Source organism: Notamacropus eugenii, chromosome 6 (genome assembly GCF_028372415.1).
Source record: "Notamacropus eugenii isolate mMacEug1 chromosome 6, mMacEug1.pri_v2, whole genome shotgun sequence".
Taxonomy (NCBI): Eukaryota; Metazoa; Chordata; class Mammalia; order Diprotodontia; family Macropodidae; genus Notamacropus; species Notamacropus eugenii.
Genome location: NC_092877.1, coordinates 145,053,714 through 145,080,091, shown reverse-complemented (window position 1 = coordinate 145,080,091; position 26,378 = coordinate 145,053,714). Strand labels below are relative to the sequence as shown.

Here is a 26,378-nt window from a genome sequence, read left to right as displayed (position 1 = left end):
ATTGCCAGTTCTTTCATTAATTCAATAATTAACTTTCATTAATTCAATAATTTACTAAACAGCTTGGAAGGAAGCCATGGTTCAGTGTAATGGAAACCTCACAGGCTCTGGAATAGAAGGACAGTAATTACAGACCACTCAGCCTCAAGTAACTGACCCTTCTCAGGTCTCAGCTTCCTCATCTATAAATATGAGGTTGCTGGATTGGACACCCTCTGAAGTCCCTGTCTAGCACTACATCTATTATCCTATGCAATCCTGTATGGAAATGGATCAGTTCTGGTTCAGTCACTGGCTGGGTGACTCCTCTCAGTTTCCTTAACTATAAAATTCAGGTAATAATAATATTTACTTTTTAGGGTTTGTTGTAAGGATAAAATGAAATAGCTGATATAATAGTTGTAAAAGTATTTAGCAAAATTCCTGGCACATTGTAGGTGTTTGATTAATACTTACTTTCTTCCAGCTAAGACCTACAGTAAATTGAACTATACAGCAGAGCATTTTAAGATTTATTCTCATATGTAAAAATCAAACCTTTTCCTATCTAAGAATTTCTTCTCAGAATAATGTTTATTTATTATTACCTAGAAAAAAGGAAAAGCATTAGTAAATAGTTAACTTTTGTTCTAGTCTTTTTTTTTTTTTAAACCAGAAGAACTCCAATCTAACGTTACTTAAAAACACTATTCCAGAACAGTGTGGTCCAGGGGATAGAGTACTAGGCTTACAGTCAGGAGACTTGGGTTCAGATTCTACCTCTGACACCAATCCACTGTGTGATCACAGGTAAATCATGCAGTCTCAGTTTCCTCATTTGTAAAATGAAGACAATTAATACTTGCCTTACTTATCTGCCATACAGCTGTGAGGGAGGGAAAGCACTATGTATACTTCAAAGCTACGGAAAATGAAAACTGGAATTATTTCAAAGTCTTGTTCATTCTAACCCAATTTCCTATTCTAAGAAAAGAGAGCAAGACAATGAAATTCTTAATCTAGGTTGTCATAGTTAGTAGAAGAATTGGCGGAGCCAGGATGAGACCTCAGGATTACAGAGTCCAGGGTTCCTTTGCTGCCTACAGAAGAGTATTTTTTAAGTGTCATTAACCTTAATCAATAAACATTTATTAAGCACCTACTATGTGCCAGCTCTATAGATCTAGCCGGGAATTCAAAAAGAGGTAAAATAAAACCTGTCCCTGCCTTCAAAGAGCTCATGATCTAATGGACAATCCAATCTAAACTGGAGATGATCTTGTACAAAAGAAGAAACATCCCAACCACACCCCAGTTCCCAATGTATTTCCTATAGAGTATTTTAGAATTTTAGAACTAGACAGGACCTTAGTAGTCATTTCAATTCAAACATTTATTAGGCATTTAATATTTTCAAGGCAATGGGCTAGGCATTAAGGGGATAAAAATGCAATAATGCACTGCCCATAATGCACTGCCCTATCCTCAAAGAACTAGTAATCTAATAGGGGGGGATAAGACATGTAAGTGGACCATCATGGTCCAAGACAGTCATAATGACAAGAAGATTCAAAATGCTATATTAAATGGGGGGATGGGATAGAGAGTAAGATTTATCAATAAATTATTTCTTATAATTATTTATAAGTAGACACGGATGGCTTCATGAAGAAGATAAGACTTCAGTTAGACTCTGAAGGGAGTATTTTCAGTGGTGCAAATGGAGGAGTGTGGGGGAAATTAAAGAAAATAGGTTGGGGAAAAAAATAAAAGACCAGCTATTCTTAAAGGGACTCAGTATAAAGGAAAGCTAGTAACGTAGGTGGGCCCAGACTGTGGTGAGCCTTCAATATCAGGACAGACTTACTGCTTAGCTAAAATGACTCACAATCATCAAACAGGCAAAAGTAAAAGGCGATGCTGGTGGGTTGTGGAAAAGCAGGCACATTCATTTACTACCTGTAGAATAACAATCTTGTAGAATCTTTTTGGCAAAAATCTGGCAGTAGAACAAAAATCATGCCCTTTCCCCAAATAATTCTGTAGATGGGATTACACTTTTGAAATACTATCAGAAACAATCATCTATTCAAAGAGTATTATAGCAACATTACTTTTAATAGTCAAAAAAAAAGTCCTTATGTCAACCTAAATGTCCAATAGGAGAATGGCTTAATAAGTTGTTGTACAATGATGTATTCACAGTACATGAAAGCTGGAAAAGTATGAGAAGTACAAGGAAATCTGGAAAGGCTTTTATGAAATAAAGCAAAGTGAAATAAAGCAGAACCAGGAGATAAAGTATACACAATGACTGTCTAAGAGGAAAAAATGAATGAGAATGGACAAAGAACCAAAACAGGTACTCAAAAGTAGTCACTAAAATGTTATACTTTATATTTTGAAATTAATTAAAATGTAATAAAGTACCATGCAACTTTGGTTGATTGTACTGATGCTCAGTGTTAAGAGTTTAATATTTAAATATTTTAACAAGAAATAAAAGCAAAACAAGGTTTACATTTAATTCTTCTGGCTCAGAGAATTCAAACTGCCCAAGGTCACACAGCCAATAGAGAGAACCACATCTAGAACTTGGGTACTGGTTTTCTTTCTAGAAAATAACAACACCCACTTTCTGGGTTGGAAATTTTGTTGATGAACCCAGAGAGTACTAATCCAGAGTTAGTTTAATTCTAAACAAAAGTTTAGAATTAGAGACATCCTCTAATTGTTTTCAGTCCTAACCTATGATTTTATTTGCCCAGGGAATTTATGTTATGGAGACTGTCTTCATAAATGTAGATCACCAGCTGCTCTGTAACATAAGAGTTCCCTCATGGCCTAGACCGTGGGGCATGAAAAGGATAAGGAGCTTGCCCATGGTCACACAGCTAATATGGGACAGAAACAGGATCTGGACCCAGTTCTGACTCTAAGGCCAGTTCTCTCTCCACTATGCCACTGTGGACCTCTAAAATCCCTCTAAAAAGATTTACATATTCTCAAATCACACATACTCCTCTCATATTGGTTTTTCATACTCCTTTGAATTATAAAAATTCATGCTAGAATGACTGAAATACTGTTTTCTTTAATGAAATGCAATTAATCTCATTTTCCTTTTCCATAGCATTTCCTCATTACCATTGTGTCAGTCTTATGGATCTGAGGCAGTGGGGATAAAATAGCACAGATAACAGATTTCTGCCTATTCCATCAGCAGTTCTCATCATCCTGCTGTTCTTCAATCGTTTTCAGTCATGTCCAACTCTTCATGACCCCATTTGGGGTTTTCTTAGCAAAGAAAGTGAAATGGTTTGCCATTCCCTGGCCCAGCTCATTTTACAGATGAAAAAAGTAAGGCAAACAAGAGTAAGTGACTTGCCCAGGGTCACACAACTAGTAAGTGTCTAAGGCTGGATTTGAACTCAGGGAGATGAGTTTTGCTGCTTCTATCCACCGAACCACCAACCACCTACCTTATCACCTTGCTAACCAACCTTTTTAAATTATAGCTAACAAGTAGTGAGTGATTTGAATGTTAGCGTTTCTTCACTGTTTCAAACTTACTGGTGTCAAAAAGTAGAAGAGAGGGGAACAACAACAAAAAATTGAATTGTTTGACTGACCCACATCCAAACCCTCCCCCCAAAAATAATGAATGAAAAAGCATGTATTAAACACAAAGAGCAAAGCATTCTGCAAAACCCTGGGATACAAGGAGAAAAAACACACCAGTCTTTGCTCTCAAGGCTCTAACATTCTCAACAACACATAAAAGAGGTTTAAGTCTCAAGTCAGGTACAAAGATCCCATGGTCTTTAGAGGGCAGGGACAAAACAGATGGTAACGCATCTTCTTTAACGTTATCTCTACTGACAAAAGCATGTCAGTTTCTGATACTGAATCACTGGATGATGCCAAAGTCTTTAGTGCCAAGGCTTTCTTTTGTGGGCTGGGTTCTGAGGGCAGACTGTGGTCATCATGGTGATGCTGCTTTGACCTGCCTAGCACATTCTGCTGCCTGCTTCTCCCTCAGGGTACAGGCATCTGATTTGCGATCTTCAGGCTTCATTTGGCCAAAACTAGAAGTAGCATTAGGCAAGATCACTGCTGGTTTTAGTATTATTAATTATCACTCTGCTTTATTCTTTGAAATTTATTAAAACGTACTAAGGAACCAAGCAGCTTTGATTGAATTGCTATTTTAACAAGATGTAAAAGCAAAACAAGGTTTACATTTAATTCTTCTGGCAACTATGAGTCAGCCCAACTCATGAGGAAACTGAGTCAAGTGCTATTCAATTATCACCTCCGGTCCTCACAACAATCCTGGCAGGGAGGTCCCCATTTATATTGTAAATATGACCAGAGGCACAATAGGAGGAATGCTTTGACATAAGGGATCCCTTTCTGTGTGAGAGAGGGGAGGATTTATATTGCGAAATGATGATAATGTAGAAACAAGATATCAATAAAAATTGTTTTAATAGATTCATACCGCTATCTTTTTTAATCCCCTAGATTTCTCCCCATATCCCTCCCCCTCCCAGAGAACTCTTAGAAGAATTTTTAAAATAAAATGTTACTACATCGTACACTGATGAAGTTATTTTTATCTTTTAAAAAAGAACATAAAAATTTAAATCTGCTACATTATGCAAAGTGAAAAACAAAGAAACTAAACAAACATGCGTCTTGGTAGCTGAGCAAAGGTCTCACAACAGAGAATCTTATCATTAATGTTCCTTGTAAGGACTTTTCACTTTGATTTCCTTCTTTCATCTCTGGTACATTTCCCTCAAGCAGTAAATGAGAACCAAACGGCCAAAAGTAAAAGGAAGCAGAGTCAGGTTCTAACTGCTTGTGGCCTTGCAATGATCAGCCCCAGGCCTAAAACACAGCAGCCCATCCCCATCCCTCTGGCAGAGTCACTCCTTTATTGGCAGCTAAGCAACGTGGGTTTTGGATCACTGCGGATGCATCTTTTGAGAATGTTGCCAGGGGGTGGAAGAGCTCACAGAAGTAGATGGAGAACATTTAACAGACTGTGAGATCTCGGACGAGGTGCTTCCTGTCTCTAGACATCAACTCCCCCATCACAGAAGTAAGACTAGATTAGATTAGATGAGATGAGATGATCTACTCTAGATCCTTCTATTAGAAGGTCTCTTTCAGTTCTTGTAAGGGGCTGTGCTCTATGAGCAAAGCAGAATAGTAGCTCCAAAGAAATGTGAGATGCCCAAATTTAGAGAATCCATCCCAAACGTTCATGTGGACTGTTTATGCCTGGCCTGTGGTAAAGCTCACAGTAGTCTGAGCAGCCACAGACACATACCACACCTTGACTCTAACACAGTGAGGTCATTTTCGTCCTGTTCAAGAACAAAGGAGTTCTTGCCCTAGCACAAGGTGAGCCCCTTGAGGGCAGGGCTCAAGCTGCCTTTTCTTGACAGTTTTTGTTTGTTTGTGAATTTTAAAAGGATGATTTTAAAAGAAGACAATCTTACCCTAAAAGCCAAGCTTCTTTATTGGTTTTTTTCCTCCCTTGGATCACATGAGAACTAAAGTGTTTAGTTTACAATGAAGGAAACATCTCTGGGAATGTTTAGCATGCTCTAGTACAAACAACACTCAACTTTTATGGCAGTAAAGAACTGGAGGGTGCCCAAAGGCTGGAGAACAGATGAAGAAACTGTAAAATAGGCCAGCAATGTCACATTATAGTCACAAGGAACAAGTCCAAGAATCTTAGAGAGGCTTGTGTGAATGGATGCAAGCAAAGAAAGCAGAACCAGAAAAGCAATATAAAGGAAAACAACACCAGAATATTGAATTTTAAATTTGAAATACAGAAAGGCTTCGGAATGTTGATCAATTCAGTAACTACTCATGACTTCAAAACCTCATGATGAGCAGGCTTCTCAGCACAAAGATAAGGCTACTTAACTGAAAGACAGCAGTCCCTTCCCGGTCCCACTGCAGATAAGGTCCACAGCTCTGTTCAACACTTACTAAGTGCCCAACGATGGGCAATTCAACCCGACCATGGGCAAGGCAGATATGTGAGAGACAGCATAGCAGAGAGGAGAAGAGCTGGCCTTAGAGACAGAAACGCATTGGTTGGAGTCCTGCCTCTGACACATACTTGGCAGGGGCCCCTAAGCAAGTTGCTTAACTTCCCAATGCCCCAGGCCAGTCAGGCTGCTGGCAGAGCAGGTGTCACTCTGTACTGAAAGAAGGCTTCCTTACTGGGAGCTCCCTAAGTCAACTAAATCACAAATTCAGTTGTGTTGCTTTGAATGTTGCAAGGCAAGAAACAAACATCCCTGCTCCCAGTGCTCATCAAGCCTGTCTTATTTGGATGCGTGGGGGTAGGGAAGGATATGCATAGGAACATCAAGGATAATAATAAGTATTATTCCTACTAAGTGCCAGGCATTGTATTAAACCTTTTACAAATATTATCTCACTTAATCATCACAACTCTGGGAGATAGGCTACTATTACTATCCTCATTTTACAACTAAGGAAACAAGCAAGCAGAGGTTAAATGACTTGCCCAGGGTCGCACAACTACTGAGTGAACTCAAATCTTCTTGATTCCCAATCCAACACTATCTAATGTACCACCTTGCTGCCTCAAGACAAAGCTAAATAACAATACATAAAATATATATAACCTAATAACAGCTAGCATTTATGCAGCATCTGAAGGTTTGCAAAGCACTTTTACATCGTATTATCTCATTTGAAAGATAGGTAAGAAGAAGTTAATTTGGAAAGTAAGCACTAAGGACTCACTGAGAACTATGAGGACAGAAAGTGAGGAGTCAGGTACTCAGACCATGGATGGATGGCGCTGATTCCCATGATTTGTCTCCCGTCCACACATCCTTCACTCCTCCTCCTAAATGAGCCAAACGAAAGCCAAAACAGGCTGGGCAGCTGCCCCTCTGGGTCAGAGTTTGACCACCAGGGTTCAAATCCCTGCTCCAACAAGGATGAGAATGAGTCAACGAGGGAGCAGAAAGGACCCTTTCCTGTTGAAATCTTCAAGTGGCAAGCGAGAAAAACAGCTTTCTCAGGAAGCAAAAGGCAGGCCGAGAACAAAAGAATTCAACCTTGACAGTTCCTTCTAGCAATGGCAACCACACCATACAAAGATGGCATTCCCATCACACAAAAAGAGGGGGGTGAATTTGTTTGTTTAGAAAGGAAGAACCACATGCCAAAACTTTCCCAACACGAAGCACCACCTTGCTAAGCATATAAATATCATCCTGTCAGGGTAATTAAATAAAATAGGCCATGGCTTTTAAGTGGTTTAAAAAGCAGCCAGTTAAGAGATGCCAACCACTGACAGAAAAAGATTTTTATCTAACATAAGGACGCCACCAGGTAACATAACATAATTCTGTCCTTATGAACATCATCTTCACCCTCCCCTTCAAATGCTAAAACTTTTTGGAACTAAGAGGTTTCAATGGAAAAAAAAAGAAAGGTGCATTCAGTTGTGGGTATCAGACCTTAGGAAAGAAGACCCGAGTTCAAATCTCACCCCAGACACTTACAGCTGTGTAATCCTGGGCAAGTTACTTAACCCTTTCTGCCTCATTTTCTCAGCTGTAAAATGAGCTAGAGGAGGAACTGGCAAACTATTCTAGTACCTTTGCCAAGAAAGAGGGATCATGAAGAATCAGCCGTGAATGAACAGCAAAAACAATCTCTCCTTCCCCTACTTTTTCCTGGCACATCGTGTCTTCCCTACGTATGTTTCTCATATTCTATTTTCCATGAATTATTTGCATTTTATTTCTCCTGGCAGATTATAAACCCTTGAGAATAGATGATTTTATCTGTATATCCCCCACAGCCCACCCCAGAACTTAACCTATGTTTCTTTAATTAATTTGATGTAATCATGTTCTTATGAAGGGAGCATAAGTGTCTCCAGTAGAGAACCTTGGTCAGACCAGAAGTAGATTCTGGACACAAACACAAACAAAGATGAATTAAGACATGATATACAAGATATGATATATGTTGCTCACACAATAGTAAAGGATATGAATCCTACTAGTGCAAGTAGATAGAAAGCCAGGCATGGAATCAAGAGAACTCATTTTCCTAAATTCAAACCCAGCCTCATACACTTACCAGCTGGGCAACCCTGGGCAAGTCCCTCAAATGAGTTGAAGAAAGGAAACAGCAAACCAGTCCATTATCTCTGCCAAGAAAACCCCACATGAGGTCAAGAAGAGTTGGACACAACTGAAAACAACAAAATAACAACAAATGACTCCTACACAAATCTTCTCCGCCAAATGAAGAGGTGGGTTGCATCTATTACTTAAACTTCTAGACAACAAGCTTACATAAAGTAAAATTTTTCATTCATTTTGTTAGGCATTTATTAAGCACCTACTGTATGCCAGGCACTGGAGCTATGAAGAGAAAGAAGAAATCAGTCTCTACACTCAAGTTTACATTGTCCAGGAGGAACATAACGATGTACACAGATTATAGCTAGAAGGCACAGTAGAAAGAGAACTGGGTTTGGAGTCAAGAACACCCAAAGTCAAATTCCACCTCAGTTGTGAGAACCCAGAGTAATTGCTTCAATTTCCTCATCTGCAAAATGGGGATCATTAGAAGCACTGACCTCCCAGAGATGTGAGGATGAACTGAGATAATATTTGTAAAGTATTCAGAGCAGAGTCTGGCACATGGTAGGTGCTATATAAATGCTAGCTATTATTACTTCAGAGTAACTGGGGGAGGGGGGGGGGGGCACTAATAACTTGAGAAACAGGATCATTTTCATGTAGAAAACTAGCCTGACCCTTTAAAGGGAGTGAGGGATTCCACGAGTTGAAAGTGAAGAGGTTGAACATTTATTTGGACACATGCGAATACCCAGGGGCATGTGAGAGACAGCAAAATAACCATACTTCAGAGACAAATAGACTATTAGAAAAAATACACACCACCATCAGGTTAAATTGAATTATTTATCCTAGGAAAGACTTTTTAGATTGGAACGGTTATATGACACCATCCTTTACTAGCCCCTTTCCATAAATTATCTCAGTTGCTCCTCTCAATCCCCATGGGAAGTAGGTGTTATTATTTATTCCCATTTGACAGCTGGAGAAAATAAACTTAAGCGGGTTGCCCAAAGACTCACAGCCAGCAAGATCTGAGGAGGGATTTGAATTCAGGTCTGACACCAAATCTCTGATGCTTCTTGGCTGTCCATCGTCAGCATATTTGCAAATGTTAACAACAGTGCTAGTCCTTCTAGAAATCCCTAAGCCACAAATCTTTCAGACAATTTAGATTCCTGAAACAGACGCTTTAGAATGAAGTGAGGTGATTTTCCAAACAATATTGTAATAGAGGGTTATGCTACTCAAGAAAGGCCCAAAATTTTATGGAAATGGCTGCACACATTGTAATGGACTATAAAACTGTGGGCTTGCCGGCGTAAAGCTTTCTAAAGCCTGTATACACATTAAGTATATATACACATTAAGTGTAAGTACAATAACCAATCCCATAAAAACTAAAATAATGCCAAGTCAAAGGTTCTCTTACTTCAGGATTCTAGACCATCAATTTTATTCAAGTCCTGAATACAGAAAGTAGGTATCATTATTTATTCTGATTTTCTCATACTAGTCATTTCCCAATTACATACCCCTCATTCAAACTCACAGGATCCTCCTCGAGACAATGAAAAACAATGAAACAAAGCCAAACTGAGCATGGACCCAGTAGGATCCAGTAAGTGCAAAATTCTGAAAAGGCAATCTCTACCGAGATGAGGAAACAGGGTTTTAATTATCTGTCAGCTGGAACCAAGACTGGTCACCATATTTAACCAGAGACCCAGGCCTCAAGATTAACTTTTTCATTTACATTACTGTAGTGATAACATGGGACAGCTATATGGCTTAGTGCCCAGAGCGCCGGTCATGGAGTCAGGAAGACCAGAGTTCAAACCAGGTCTCAGGCCTTTACTAGCTGTATGACCTTGGGCAAGTCATTTAACCTCAGCTTGCCTTGAAACCACTCCTGTTATCTTTGCCAAGAAAACCCCATGGACAGTGGAGGTGTGCTACATGAGAATGGAGTCACAAAGAGTTAAGATACGACTGAACAACAGTGACTAGACACATTGTTCCTGTGGCTCTGCTTTCTTGGGTCTAAATCAGTTCATGCAGACTTCTTGTGTTTCTCTGAATTCCTCATAATCACCATTTCTTACAATGCAATCACCCTCAATATGAACACAGTCATGACTGATATAAAGAAGCCCCTGCTTCACACAAAACATATCATTAGGTTCCTACTTTATTTTCAATGTGTTTTTACTACCACCAAAAAATGCTGCTGTGAACACTTTGGTATATACGGGACCTTTCTCTTTTTAACTTCCTCGGACTATATATTTATAAGTTCAATAAAGGGTTTGAAAAGTACCGTCACATACACACGCGCAAGCGCGCACACACACACACACACATACATAAATTACAAATTGATTTCCAGAAGAGACAAACCTATTCACAACTCTGCCAACAATGTATTAATGGAATAAACTTCCTACAATCTTTCCAGTGCAAACTACATCCACATTTCATCATCTTCATTAATCCTGTCTACTTACCGTAAAGACAAAACTCAGAAAGCTTTATCTTGGAAGGAGACTCTCACAAGTGCCCGAGTAGCCTTTTGGGTGACTTAGGAGGGGCCTGGTGGCTTTTTTGAGAACCTGATACAAAGCTGTTGCTTCACTGACCTTTTTCCTCAATGTCACTGTCCTCTCCAGTAAGCATCAGTACAGGTGCTTACCCTGCCCAATTCATACCACCGTGACATCCATTTCCTTAAATCCTGCCTCTGAAAAAATGTGGGACAGTTTTACTCATTTGTTCTTATGTGATACAAGGGACAGAGTAAGCACCGTTTGCTCAGCGAATTTAATTTTTTATCAAGGCACCTCAAAACAAGGATTAACCTTCACTCTGTTCTTTAAGGACAGGCCGTTGCTGATCAGCTCACAGACTGGCTTCAACAGCTCCCTGGAATTAGCTAATTTTAATATCAGTCATGATTCCATTCAGATTGAGCTATCCTTAGAAATCAGCGTTGAATTCTAGGGACAACCTCCCCCAGAACAAATGATTCTCCCTTCAGGATTCTCCAATGATTTCATCCAAGAGCCTTCAAAAATTCCCAATGATTTGTCTACTTCTTTGCCCTGTAGTACTACTCATAGCTAGGCTTAAATATTAGCTTAGGGTAGTAAGTCTCAAAAGATAACTTTTCCCACACACATGCACCCAAATTGGGTCAACAAGCTCATGCATCTGGCTGGTGTCCACAAAATGTCCTTGATATTACAGACTACATGTACAAGGTATTCACTCAACAAACATGTTCCAACTAAACCAACATTTATTGAGGTACTCAAACATTCATTAACCAGGGAATGAAAGGACTCAATGCTTCTTCGGATATCCCCCCTTGATTTTTTTCCCCTCCATCATCTTTCACAGTAGTTGCAAGTATATTCCAATCACCTAGACAACCCAGTCACATCATAGAAAGTTTACAAATTTCGAAGATTCCCCAAAAGTGGGCGTGTGAGGCAAGATAGAAACCAGAAGTCATAATGAACCCTGGGAATTCAGTTTGCAAAGCAAAGAAGTCAGATAGAGTCTGAGAGAAAGGAGGGATAGAAAGATGGAGGAAGAGACAAGGAACTCACTGAAAACAAAACAAAACCAAGTAAGAAAAATGATGGCAAGTCAGTTAGTCAAGCTATTGACCTCCAAAATTTGTGTTCAGCCCAGTCCCCTGAAAAAAGTACTGGTAAATGGGTGTAACTGACAGAATGCTGTATGAATCACTAAATAAAATCACTTTAAAATGGAAACTACCTATAGTACAAAGTCTTCAAAACTGGCATTTCCTCCATCATCATATAACAGCAAAGAGCATGTTCATACCAGACCTGATACTTCAAAACAAAACCATCTTACCTAGAGGAGGTCCACACAGTCCAAGATTCCAGGTAATCAGGAGATACATGGTGGAGGTTTGCAATTATTTCCTTGGGTAAAAAAAGTGTTAAGAAACAAAAGAGCAGTTGGGTATTTAATTTTCTCTGTGATATTATGGAAAGAATGTAGAATTTGGAGCTAGATGACCCCACATTCTCTTATTATTAGTGATTTGGAGCAATCTTTCAATATGGTGTTGATCAATTGCATTTTATCTTCTAAAAATTGTTTATTCACATCTTCTGCTCACCTAGCTACTAGAGAATGACTCTTAGCCTTATCCAATTGTATGGATTCCCTACGTATCTTAGATATCTGTCTTTAATCAATTATTTAATGCAATGGTTACACCCACAAAAAAATCTCATTTCAAATGCCTAGTATATACAAAGGCTCTTTAATTTCATATAACTGAAATTGCCTATTACATGATATAATAGAAAGGGTCCTAGATCTGGAGTCAGAGGACCAGAGTGTGAATCCTCTGTTTACTTCTTATTCCCTTTAGTGATGCCAAAAAATAGCTTTCTACTTGCTTCCAGAAACTGGGCCAGTAACTCTGGCCTTAGGAACCTCTGAGTGACCTTGAGGCTTTACACATTTACCCTTTCTTGGTCTGTTTTCTCATCCATGAGATGAGGGAGTTGGAACGAAGTAACCTCTAAGACCCCTTCCAGCTCTAAATACTATAATAACACCTCATTACCAAGGATGAGATGTGTGATGGTAGTGGCCGTGAAGTCATAAATCCTGGGTTTGAATTGAGGCTTTGCTACTATAATTATAGAACCTAGATCTGGAAAAAATCCTGGTAGAGCATCTAAACTAATTCTCCGATTTTATAGATGAGAAAACTGAGCCTCAGAGAAATCTGAGAAATCCGCTATGCTTTACTGCCTTCCTAGTTGTGGGAATAGGGGCAAATCAGAAAGCCTCAGTTGCCTTATCTAAGAAGCAGAGATAACCAAAAAGTACTAGGCGAACATGACATTATCAACAGAATTAACACAATCATTGTTTTCCATCTAGAGAAAAGTTCCATCTATAAATGACTCTTAAATAGAATTTTATTGGATTTGCTTCATATGAGTTTTTAATTTATTCACTTAATTTATTCAACATCCACTGGCAATACAAATGATAAAGATGTGGTGGTGCCATCTTTAATTATACTGCACACAGCACTGGTACTTAAAATATGCTTATTACAGAATGAATATACACATGTAGCAACAGCCCAGTTTCTCATCAGCACCATATTATGAAGAGAATTCTGTTCATCAATTTCCATTTTTAAAAAGGTACAAGAATGAGTAGGGAATGGAAAATGACAGAGAAAGCATAGCATTTTCCTGAAAGAATAACGTCCACAAGTACTAAAGTTTAAAATGAAGAAGGCTAGGAAGCCAAGGACAACACAACGATTTGGTTTTTGTTGGGGTTCTGTTTGCTTGAGATACCAGGGTGAAAAGCAAGGTCCAGAATCCAAGGTGGATGGAACCATGATAGCCGGCAGCAGAGATGGCAAAACTGAGCATAGAATTTCTCATCTCTTCTTTCACTTCTGTTTTCTTTGCCCATTATAATAATTTCTGTATTGGAAAGGCAAAACAAGAATCTCTAACTGCCATCAAGATAAGCAGAGGAGACTGTAAGACAGAATCCAGCTGCCCATGGCTAGTTCAGGTTATCTGACCCAGGAACTAAAATCAATGGTAGACGTGTACTAAGTCATCTGAGAGGTGTTGGGGAATGGGGGATGATGGGTGTGGGAAAGTTGCTACAAGCCTGGAAAGAGACAAACAGTATCCCATTTTCAAAAAAAGGGGAGAGAATGGAATTCACTATAGGCCAGTGACTGACTTTTGGTTCCTGGCACAATTCTTGAACATATTATTAAACAGATTGCTAGTAAACAAACCTCGAAAATGAAATAACAATCACCAAAAGCCTGCATGACTTCAGCAACAACAAGCCATGCTTGTTTGAGTCACTATACTAGCAGATCAGGGGAATGCTTCTTACCTTGGATTATAAACTAAGGATTTCTCAAAGACTCCCACGTTCTTCTGTTTTGATTTTAAAAAAAAGGAGAGAAGGGTTATTTACTGTAAGGTATATTTAAGGAAAAGAAAAAACCTAGTAGAAGCTGTCCAAAAAGTGAAATAGGTCACCCTCATGGAAAAAGAAATAGTTTCTTTAGAATCTTAGAGCTCTTAAATCCCACTTAATTCCAAAGCAAAAACAAATTTTAAAAAACTTCTTCACAAGGATTTCCAGAAGCACCCAAGTGCCTTTTTTTAAAACAATTAAAACTGAAAGGCAGATAAACAACCAGCAAATATTCATTAAGTGCCTACTATGTGCCAAACCCTGTGCTAACTGCTGAGGATATAAAGACAAAAAGGGACAGTGCCAAACAAAAATCTTCATTTGACAGAATGGGATCAAAAAATCATTCCAAGAAAAAGTCTAACATAGGTACTAAAGTATTAAGATCATGAATCAAATTTTTTTTCCTTCAATAGGGACAGAAAACATTGTCCTTCAGGAACAACTAAGTTACCAGAAAATTCCATCTCATGCCTTATGTTTTTGTAATGTCATATTTGCACAAGGATCTGTAATTGAACTTATTGTTGTCGCGTGTACCCTTCCTTTTTGAAGAGGACCATGACATCACAGAAATGACGACATGACTTGCTCTTGACTTCAGTTTTGAGTGAGGGAGGGCTGCGCAGGTCATCAGCCTCACTTCTCCTCCTGAGCCATCTGGATCCAGTTAGCAGATATTCATCAGGATGACTGAAGATAGTCTAGGAGGCAATGGGAGACCTTGGCCCTTTTAGGCTAGGCCTTTTGACATACTCAGAGGGAAGTAACACCCTCCCTTCCTGGGAAGGAGGGAAGGGGGAAAAGAGGGAAGGAGGGAGGGAGGAAGGGAAAGAAAGAAGGAAGGAAGGAAGGAATCCTTTCTCATACTGTATTTGTACGTAGTTTTTTTTTTTTAACATATTGTCTCCTGTGTTGTATTATGAGACCCTTGAGAGTAGGGACTGTTTTTTTTTCCTATGGCCAGCACTTCATAGGTGCACTTAGTAGGAGCTTAATAGATGCTTGTTGATTTGTTCAAGGCTCTAGTCTTTGCGTACTTAGGTTGTAGTAGACAAAATCAATCTCTAAATCTCATCAGTTCTGGTTTTCATTGATTTTCCTATGTCTTTCTTTGTATTCTTATTTTCTCATAATATCCAGACAGCATTCTTTCTGTTGAATCCTGCCCAATTTCAGATTAGATGTCCTTCCTTCCTTCCCTCCTTCCTTCCTGTATGAGAAAGGAAAAATAGGAGATAATCTCAGAAAGAAGACTCAAAGTTTAAGGAGGCCCCTGAGTCAAATGTACAAGAATACAAGTCATTCCCCAATTGATAAATGGTCAAAGGATATGAACAGGCAGTTTTCAGAGGAAGAAATTAAAGCTATCTATAGTCATATGAAAAAACGCTCTAAATCACTATTGATTAGAGAGATGCAAATCAAAACAACTCTGAGGTACCACATCACACCTATCAGATTGGTTAACATGACAAAACAGGTAGATGATCAATGCTGGAGAGGGTATGGGAGAGCGGGAACACTAATTCACTGCTGGTAGAGCTGTGAGCTGATCCAACCATTCTGGAGAGCAATTTGGAACTATGTCCAAAGGGTTACAAAAATGTGCATACCCTTTGACCCAGCAATATCACTTCTAAGACTGTATCCCAAAGAGATCATAGAAATGGGAAAGAGTCCCACATGTACAAAAATATTTATAGTAGCTCTCTTTGTGGTGGCCAAAAACTGGAAATCAAGGGGATGCCCATCAATTGGGGAATGACTGAACAAGTTGTGGTATATGAATGTAACTGAATACTACCATGCTATAAGAAATGATGAATAGGAAGACTTTAGAGAGGCCTGGAAGGGCATATATGAATCGATGCTGAGTGAAGGGAGCAAAGTCAGGAGAACTTTGTACACCAACAACCACAGTGTGTGAGGAATTTTTCTGGTAGACTCAGTCCTTCATAGCAATGCAAAGACCTAAAAAATTCCCAATGGTCTTTTGAGACAAAATGCCTTCCACATCCAGAGAAAGAACTATGGAATTGGATCGCAGAATGAAGTAGACCATTTTCTTTTGTGTTATGTTTTGTTTTGTTTTATGGTTTCTCCCATTCATTTTAATTTTTCTATTCAATAGCACTAAGGTGAAATTGTATTTAATAGGAATGTATGTGTAGATTGCACACCGTCTCAGGGTGGGAGTAGGGAGGGAGGGGGAAAGGAGGGGGAGGGAGAGAAAAAGTCTAAGCGATATGGAAGTGACTGTAGAACACTGAAAACAAATAAAATAATTATTTTAAAAAAAAGATTAGGGAGGCCCTTGAAAGGCTTCTTGCAGAAAGTGGGATTTTGGCTGAGACTTAAAGGAAGTTAGAAGGCAGAAAACAAAGAAATAAAGAATCCTAGGCATGAGGGACAGCCAATGAAAATGTCCACTGTCAGGAAATGAAACAATGAGGAACAAGGACCAGGGTCAGTGGCCCTGAATTATAAAGTATATTAAGGAAAGTAAAGTAGAAAACATGGAAAGGGAGGAAGGGTTTTAAAAGGCAGGCAGATAATTTTATATTTGATCCTGGCAGTAATAAGGAGCCAGACAGAGTTTACTGACTAGAGTAGAACATGGTCACGCCTACACTTTAGAAGGTAGCAGACAAGTGAGTGGAGCGGAGGAAAGACTTGCTGCAAGATGACCAAGCAGAAATTCAGGTGTGAGATGGTGAGAACTGGACCAGAATAGTGGCAGTGCAAAGGGGGTCTCGATCACATATGTGCCCAAACTAACTTACTAAGTACCATAGGAGTTGTTTAAATCATACAGAAAGCCTTCCCTAAAAGGAAGACTTCTCATTTCAGTGCTTTCCTTCTTTTAATTACTTCCTATTTATCCTGAATCTCTCTGTCTCTCTTTCTATGGTATTTGGACTGTCTTTTGCCTCTTTTTATATCCCTGGTACTTAGCACAGTGCCTGGCACATAGAAGGTACTTAATCATTTGATTAGGAGTTATTTCACCATGTCAATTTCTGATCTGAAGAAAAAATAAATAAAAACATCCACCTTTAGGCTGTGGGGAGCTACTGAAGAATATCAGAGTCCAAAATCTTTAGTTGTTCAAGGACCTGCATGACCTACACCAAACCTACCCCCACAACTTGTATCATCCACCATCCTCCCTCTCCTGTTCTATCCCAAGTGCATCCAACCTCAACCTTCCATTCCAGATCTGGACTAAGATCCTTGGTTCATCCCCATATATCCTCCTACCAGCTGGAATCTCCTCTCCATCCATGGTTTCAAGATCCAGCATTTCCATGAACCCTTTCTCAAGCAGTCCAGTCCTCATGAAACTCCTAAGGCATTTATTTAACTATAACCATTTATGGTCTTGAATTGGAGTTTAAATTGTAAGCCTAAGTCTTGTCTCCTCAGCTAGATGACAACCTCAAGGGTCAGGCCCCTGTCTTGTGTTCCTAGCACAGTACTGTACTTTGCTGATAACAGGTGCTCAATAAATGTGCTGACTGATGGACTTTTATCTGGCTAATTGGTTTTCCTATCCAATCAGATCAGCTGGGAGGATAATGGGGCTTCAAATTTCCTCAGACACCTGTGACAAACCATTTTCTCCAGCACACATTCAAAATCAATTAGGTACTGGCTAATTTTTAAAACATATTTCAGCAGGAAGCCACCAGAGCGGGGAGTGGTAAGTCTAGTAGAAGCCAAAGTAACTAAAGGAGTTTGCAGTTTTTTAATCAGACAGTTGAGTTTTCCCTTCTTTCTTATATCCAGGTCTCCTGATTCTGAACCTGTCTAAGAATATATACATACATGTGATTATCCTCCCTCTAGTCTCACAAAGCTATGTTACACATATTACAATAGGGATGAGTAGTGGGCCTATAATTACACTGATTTGGGGGGGCCTTTCAGGTGAAGGGAGTCTCTACCCATTCGGGTCATGATCTTCACTGCAATTTCTAGTCCTGTTGGAGTTCCTTAGAACACCCAGAATTTAAACAACTCACCCAGGATCATCCAGTCAGCCAGCGTGGCTCAGAGGGGGGCTTCCTGGCTTTGCAGCAGATGCTACACCCACTACACCATACTGCCTCTCTATTCCAAGGGTGGCTATGTTTCTGTGGTTTCTCCCCCTCCTCCTGTTCCCTAATAAAACTGTAAAACTCAATGAGGTCAAGGCCCAACTTCTCATCTCCCTGAACAGAGAGCACTTTGGACACAGTTGGTGGGACAGAATACTAACAGGTGACGGGAAGGGGTGGAGAGAATCAAGAAAGGTTTCTCATAGAGGTGACAGAGGGACAAATTTAGAGCTCAGAAGGAGCTTTCACTTCATCTATTGCAAGCTCCAGATTTTAGAGATGAGGAAACTGGAGCCCAAAGGAGTTAAAAGGATTAAATAACCTGTCCAGTGTCATACAAATACTAGGTGTCAGAATCAGGATTCGAAGTCACATCTTCCAACTAACACAGTATTCCTTCCCTTCCAGCTCACTGCCTTTTTGAATGAAGAAGTACCAAGTCAAAAGTAAATGAATAACCCCCAAATCAGAAGATACTAATTGTTGGGCACTTTATATCAAAGTAATAGATAATAGATAAATATGCATAATATACCATTTTCCTTTGCAAAAAAGGAAATGCCAAATATTAAAGGTTATAGTAAGGGTATGCTTTAATGATAGAACTTAATAACCAATGACAACTAATTTATTCTGCCTCCTCAGGCCTCTCAGAAATCTATTCCCTCAACTCCCACAAATTACAAAAAGAATCTGCTGGCTTGCTGACCTTTAGACTTAACCAATTTCCAATGGGCCATGTTCCCCCCATGCAACAAGTGGTTTCAAATTCTCTGCTCCTTTATCATCCCTTAAGGCAGATCAGAAGAAACTGGAAAGTAGCAGCAGCAAAGTATTAGAATGAATGAGAGTCTGGAGTTCAAATTCTGCTGCCTAGGAGACCTTAGCCAAGTTTACATTCCCTCTCTAGGTCTTAGTTTCCAGCTCTGTAAAATGAAGGAGACTGAACTAGATGATCTACAAGGATCGATCCTTCCAGACCTACATCTATGACCCTAGGGTCAGAAAAGATTTAAGCAGCTGCTGCCCAAGATCACACAGCTAGTTCTGAGGAAAGAGTTAAGGGGGTGCTGGTCTCCTGTCTTACAGTTTCATACTCTTTCCACTTGCTTGGGAATCAGAAGTAAACACTGTAGGTATGGATACCTTTTACACAGGGGTGGACCCAAGTGAGTCCAGCCTAATAGTCCCCAAAGGCTTCTATGCTAAGGATGTGCTTCTGTCTCAATTACAGAGAAGTTCAACAGGAAGAGAGGAAACTGCTTCAGGGTTGGGACCCTAAACATAATCCCTTGAAAGTAATGGTTCTTATAGTAAGGAATGTAGATGCCAAGAGCATGAGCTGTGTGAGCTGATGATTTCAACCAAAATCACATCCTACTGGGGAATCCTGACAGCTGTCCAGCCAGAGCCACACAGGCTGCTGAAGTCATAAAGAGGTGTGCATCCTGTTGGCAGGAGTACCGATGTGCCCTCACAAATACCTGCCTCTCCCTGGCCAAACTGGCTTTGCCGTGTGCCTACTTCACACCTCCTCAGGAGCTGCCCTGCTCCTGTCTCACCTCCCAAGGGACTTCCCACACTGGGCTCTGCGCTTTCCTCAACACCTTTCTGCAGACCAAGTTCCTTTTCTGCTGCCTCTCAGTTTTACCACTATCTGTACACCTGTCCCCTCTCATCACCACTGAGTTTGACAAGGATAATAATGAGTTTGAGGTGATCAAAAGTTACCACATTAAGTCGCAGCACCACATTCCCTAAGGGTAGTTCAGGCAATAATAGCAACCCTCCAATCTTAGGGAAACTCTCATGCCAGGCAGAAGACTGTAAGTGTTACTTACTAGATAATAAGGAGCCACAGAAAATTTCTGAAGAGTAACATGCCTAGATCTAAGGAAGATTTTTCTGGCAAAAAAACTGTGAAACATGGATGAAAGGAGATAAAAGTAAAAGGAGAGAAGACTTGAAAATGAAGGTTCTAAAATAACACAGGTTCTAAAATAACACAGATGGGTGGTAACAAGAGTCTATTTGGGGTTGGTTGCAATGGAAATAAAAAGATGGAGAGTATCTGCCCTGGAGTCAGGAGAACCCGAGTTCAAATTCAGCCTCAGATACTTGACACTTACTAGCTGTGTGACCTTGGGCAAGTCACTTAACCCCAATTGTCTTGCCTTCCCCCCTACTGCCCCCCAAAAAGAAGATGGAGTCAAGAAACACTTAGGAAATGTTTCTATCACCTCCACAGTTTCCAGCTCAGACCTCTCCTGAGATTTGCTGTTGTTCAGTCATGTCTGATCCCTTGTGACCCCATTTGGGAGTAGTTTGCCATTTCCTTCTCATTTTACAGATGAGGAACTGAGACAAACAGGGTGAAGTGACATGTCCAGGGTCACACAGCCAGTACGTGTCTAAGGTTAGATTTGAACTCATGAACATGAGTCTTATTGATTCCAAACCCAGTGCTTTATCCACTGCTGTCACCTAGCTGCCTAAGGTCCAAGCCCACATTTCTAGACTAGCACCTCAAGTTCAACACATTCACAGTCACTGTCCTTACCCCAAAATAAAACCTGCCTCCTAACATCCTTGTTATTTCTTGTGAGTGCTCCCAGGTGTGCCAGGTCTAGAAGTTAGGGGATCCTCCTCTTTAATGTACACTCAGCATTATCATTCTCATTCTCTGCCTTTACATGGCAACTAACATCACCTCTGGTCGTGCACTCACAAGCTTCTCTCCCTCAAACCTGGCCTACGTACTACCACTGCTATAGAACCTGGCCTCTGCCCACTCTAATCTATCCTACAGAGAGCTACCAGAGCAAATCTTCCTCATTTATAGTTGATTCAGTCGCTCAGAAACTTTTCACAGATTCCGCCATTATCTCTGCAGCTCAAACTCCTTAGCCAGGTTACAACCTGGCCCCAACCTACCTTATCGGATTTAGCATCTTATTCCTCCCTTTAGATTGTGTCCAGTCCCTTAAGTTCTGTGCTTTTTTGTCTCTGAGCCTTGGTTAATAATAACTACTAACGTTTATATAGCCCTTACTAGTGCCAAGCACTTTATAAATATTATTTCATTTGCTCCTAGGCAGTAGGTGCTATTATTTAGCCCCACTTTACAGATGAGGAAACTGAGGCATAGAGAGATTAAGTGATTTGTCCAGGGTCATATAGTTAGTGTCTGAGGTGTTCCTGAATCCAGGCCTAGTGTTTTATCTAGCTGCTTTGTTCCAAATGTTCTTTACTTCTGGAATGCCTTCCCCATCCACCCCAGCTGAAATTCTACCCACCCTTCCTTCCAAAGCTAGCTCAACGACTCTCTTCCATGAAGTCTTCCCCTATATGTCCATTCAGCTTCTTATCTTCCCTGTTTTGCTGCAGCAACACTTTTTTCCAGGCACCCAGGTTCTTAAACTAGGAGTCATCCTCAACTCTCCCTCACCCCAAAGCCAAACAATGTCTAAGTCTTGTGGGTTCCACCTTCTCAATATCTGCTGCATCACACCTTCCTTACTCATACCACAACCTCCCTAGTCCTGGTCCTTATCATCTCTCACTTAGATTACTCCAATAGCCTCCACTGGTCTACCTATATCCAATCTCTCCTACCCACAGCTGCAAGCTTGATATTCCTAAATTATAGGCTTGGTCACATTCCTCCTCTGCTCAAGAATCTTCAATGGCTCTTCCTTGTCTCCAGGATAAAATGCAAACTCTTTCAGATGGGCATTTAAAGCCCATCACAACCTGGTTCCAGTCTATCCTTCCAGGAAGATTAAACATAACTCTCCCTCACACACTTTCTAATCCAGTCAAACTGGTCTACTGTTCTTCCTTACACATATTTCCATTTTGCACCTCCAGTCCTTTGCACAGATGTCTCCTTCCACATCTCTGCCTCCTGAAACCCTTATCTACCTCAAGGCTTACTCAAGTATCACCTCCTTCTGGTAGTTTTCACCGATTTCCCCAGTTATCAGCACTAACCAATCACTAAGTATTTATTCTGTAAATAACCTGCATTTACTCACCCATGTGCAGCTAGGTGGCAAAGTGGACAGAGTTCCAGGCCTGGAGTCAAGAAGACCCCAGTTCAAATCTGTCCCCAGACATTTTCTACATGTGTGACCCTAAACAAGTTACTTAACCCTGTCTGCCTCAGTTTCCTCATCTGTAAAATGAATTGGAGAAGAAAAAGGCAAAACACTTCTGCCAAGAAATCCCCCAATGAGGTCATGAAGCTATCTGAACAAAAAGGGACTGAACAAAACAGTTATCTGTAAACAGTTATTCCCCTAGTAAAATGAAAAATTTTAGGGCATGGATTCTCACTTGTGTATGTGTATTCCCAACAGGCCCCTCTTCCTCCCCCCTACCCAGTAAAGTTCCTGAAATGTAGCAGGCACTTAATAAATGTTTCTTAAGTGTCTGAGTAGAGATCAGGAGTTGGAAGGAACCAGCCTCTGAAATCTCCTAGCCCATTTCTTGTGCACTTATTTTATTCTATTTTGTATTATAGTTATTTGGGTAGGAGTTTTTTGTCTGCTCTACAGGGAACTAGCTGCTGACCTGGAGGGCAGGCTCCCCAAACAACCATGGTATGTCCCATTAGAGTCCAAATCATTTTTCTGAGCTTATGGAAAACTCAATAAATCCTTCTTGAATTGAACTGAATTGCCACAGAAGACTTTCTAAAAATCCTCTTAGGCAATCACTTTCATCTCTTTGTGCCTCAACTTCCCAATTTGTAAAATGAAGGGATTGTCTTGGACCATCTGAAGGTTCCTTCCGACTTTAAATGTGATCCCACTGCTGCCCTACTACCACTTAGGTCTGAAAATTTAAGAGCGATAAAACTGAGGGGGAGGAGAAAGAGAATTCCGTACTTGCAATTGAAATCTGGAATGGCCATTGAACATGCACTGCTCTCGCTTCTAGAACCTCAGAGCCCTTACACTGTTCTAACAGAATAAGCATAGGAAGAAAAAAGACAGTGGGAGGAGAAATGAAAGTTGGTTGCGGCGTCTTCTTGTTTAGACATCAGTATTGGGCCAATACAGAACTACTGGAAGAAGGAAAAGGAGAAGGAAGATCAGGGAGAAGAAGGAAAGGAAGCAAATACGGAATCCCCCATTCCAGAGCTCCTGAAGCTCTGCTACACTGTAACAAAACGCACCGTGTGTAACATACAACGAGGTGGCGGACAGGGCCACAGCACACTCTTCACGTTTCTGTCTCCATTCAAAAAGCAGAAGACACTCAACTTGGATTTGAAATTTAGACAGTGAAAGCGGCCGAGGCCCCGAGGAGGCCAGGCGGATGCTGGCTCCGGACGGGGCCACACATTCATACCAAGCCGAGTGGGTGGAGGAGATAAAGGGGAAGGTTTCCTCACTTCTGCTGGAAAAAAAAAACAACTCAGAGAGAAGAAGTCGCTCCTTTGGGCTGCTGGAAGAAAAAATGCAGAGCAATCGCTGGCAGCAGCGCACATCAGCCCTATCCCCGGGCCTCACTTTCTGCCTGGCTGCCGAGTCCCGACAAACCCCGATCCGCAGCCGCGGGATCTGTATGAACAACTGTGCGTACGTGTCCGCCCGCCCCGGCCCCGCTCCGGGTCCCGCAGCTTCCACCTTGGAGCTCTACGCGGCCTCTCCAGGGCACTGACTGGCAAAGCCGGGGCGCCCCTGGCAGGACTCGGTGCAAAGAGTGCTAAGGAGTCCACAAGCCAAGCCTCGAAGACGCCGGACAAAGCCCTCTCCCCTCCCGTCCTCTGGGACCACAGGCGTTCCCCAAGGCTTACTTTTGGTGGCAGCTATGAGGTTTTTCCCGTCCTTGAGCAACTCTTTAATGAACTTGTTGGTCTTCTCCAGCTCCGCTTCATGGGCACGAATCCTCTCCCGGAACCACGGGCTGTCCAGGTAGCAGTCACTGAACTCCAAGGGTTGCAGCCCCATGATGCAGACGCTTGCCCCGGCACGCGGGGTGCCCGGGAAAGCTGGCTAACTGGTGCCGAGCTCAGCCCCTGGGACTCCCCTCGTGGGGACTTGCAGCTCCGAGGCCGCGGCCAGGTATGTGCGGCTGAGCAGAGGAGAAAGGACCACGGGCGGAGAGACAGCCCCGTCCGTGGGCACCTCGCCCCAGACGAGCGGGAGGGCGAGCGCGCTGCTAGCACCCTGGTCCGCGCTGCGCGCCCAGCCGGGGCATCTCCCGCGGAAAACTCCGACACCAAGTCAAGAAAGCAAAAAGGAGGCAAAGGAAGGAGGGAGAGAAATACACTGGCCAGATCCCGTCAGCCTCCGCCAGAACCTCCAGCCCTCTTAGCTCCACCTCACCCCCCAGACACCGCCTCTTCTCCAGCAGCAGGGCTCCGCCCACCTCTGGAGAGCTCGGCGCTCCTGACTCCTGGCTCCTGGCGTTCTTCTCCTCCGGGCTTTGCTCACTCTCTCTGTCTCTCTCTCTCCCCGCCCTCCTCCAGCTGCCCAAACCTTCTCCCTTTGGAGCCTGCTGTCTGCTCCTCCCCTTCCTTCCGATCCTTCCTCTTCATTCCTTTCCTAGTACAAACTGAGCCCCCTCCGCCCTACTCCTCCCCTCCTGGCGAGGTACTCGCCTCCCTCCCCCCGAGTCCTGTCTTCTCAGTCTGTTCCCTTTATGGTGCCTCACCCAGACTCAACCCCTGATAAAGGGAATGGGGAAAGAGGAAAGATGAGTCTGCTAGCAGTAACTGATCCCTGGCCAATGCTCTGCAGAGCTTGGAAGCTGCCTAATATGCGAAAGGAAAACACTGCTGGATTCATCTTGGGGCTGAACGTGGACTCCTTTGTCTTGTTTTTATTATATTATTATTACTATTTACATTTTTAACCATTTTTAAAATTGCATTTCTTTCTTCAATCTCCATTTTGTTGAACTGCAAGCTCTTCAGGGCAGAGACCTGTACCTGTTTTGTTTTGTGACTTATGATCCTAAAATTTGGAACTGAAAGGAACCTTAGAGATAACATGGAACCCGCTCATTCTTTTTATGGGGAAACTAAGGTGCCTACGAGTACACACATCATAAATTATAGAAAAACTGACCACCTGGATGTTCCCTGAACTGCTGCGTCTCCTGCCTCGGCACAGCTATCTGAAATGCACTCCCTCAACTCCACAACTTAGAAACCACCTCCTATCCCAAAGAAGCCTTTCTCAGGTTCCCCCAATTCTTGCTGCTCTCCCACTCCTGAAATTTTCCTGCATTTACTTTTCTGATGTTTCTCACTAGACTATAATCTCCTTGAAGTCTGAGTTTCATTTTTGACCTGGTATCCCCTGTGCTTGCACATGGATCTGTGGTGTCATTTATGTGGGTTTCCCTACTTAGGACACAGAAAGCAACCGGATCCTTGATTTCCCATTCCACATGAGTCTTGTCCATGTCTTTCCTTAACTCCTCCGTGGAAAAACCAGCTTGGAGGCTTTTCCTTTGAACCTCTTGACATTGATGGACACTCGTGGAGCACATAGACCTCATACTGGCTATTCGTCATTCTTGTTACATGATTTAGCCCAACTCCTTTATCAATCATGTATTTCTCTGATCCATCCATCAATTAACAAGCATTTCTGAAGCACCTACTATGACCCAGACCTTGTACTAGGTACTAGGAAAACAAGGGCCACATCATCCTCTACTCCAGTGAAATTCACCAACAAAGTAGCTCACCCATTCCTACCATGTAACTTTCCACTGCATTTTGAATGACTTCCAACTTCACTTCTTCAGAGCCTGCAGTGTGTCATGACTTAAAACCAAACTATCACCAGAAGCATATTTTTTTTTCTGGACTAATGATTTCATCAGAGTGGGGAACTCCATAGAATGGGAAGTCTTCTATAATTTGTAGTCTTATAGATTTGCCTGTCACAAAACAGGGTTACACAGCTGGTATGTCTCCAGCAAGATCTGAATTCAGGGTTTCCTAACTTTATGAGGGCCTCACTTATGGGCAGAGATTACCTTTTGCCTCTTTTTGTGTCTGTAGTGCTTACACTATGGTGTAGTGCCGTGGTGTAGGCACTTAATAAATACTTATTGAACAATGATCCAAGACAATTCCAAA

The 26,378-nt window shown here is 41.5% G+C and overlaps 1 protein-coding gene across 2 annotated transcripts in view; it reads right to left on the bottom strand.

The window, feature by feature from the left end:
• The window catches only part of ARHGAP10 (Rho GTPase activating protein 10), a 364,988-nt gene extending 340,230 nt beyond the window's left edge, over window positions 1–24,758 (bottom strand). Inside the window, exon 1 of one of the 2 annotated variants that reach the window (XM_072621216.1) lies at window positions 24,078–24,758. In XM_072621216.1, coding sequence (XP_072477317.1) covers window positions 24,078–24,231 — 154 coding nt within the window. In that variant the 5' untranslated portion in view covers window positions 24,232–24,758. Of the gene's footprint in view, window positions 1–23,453; window positions 23,915–24,077 lie in introns of those variants that run through there. The other variant, XM_072621217.1, reaches the window with a different exon arrangement.
• Window positions 24,759–26,378: the final 1,620 nt, after the last annotated feature.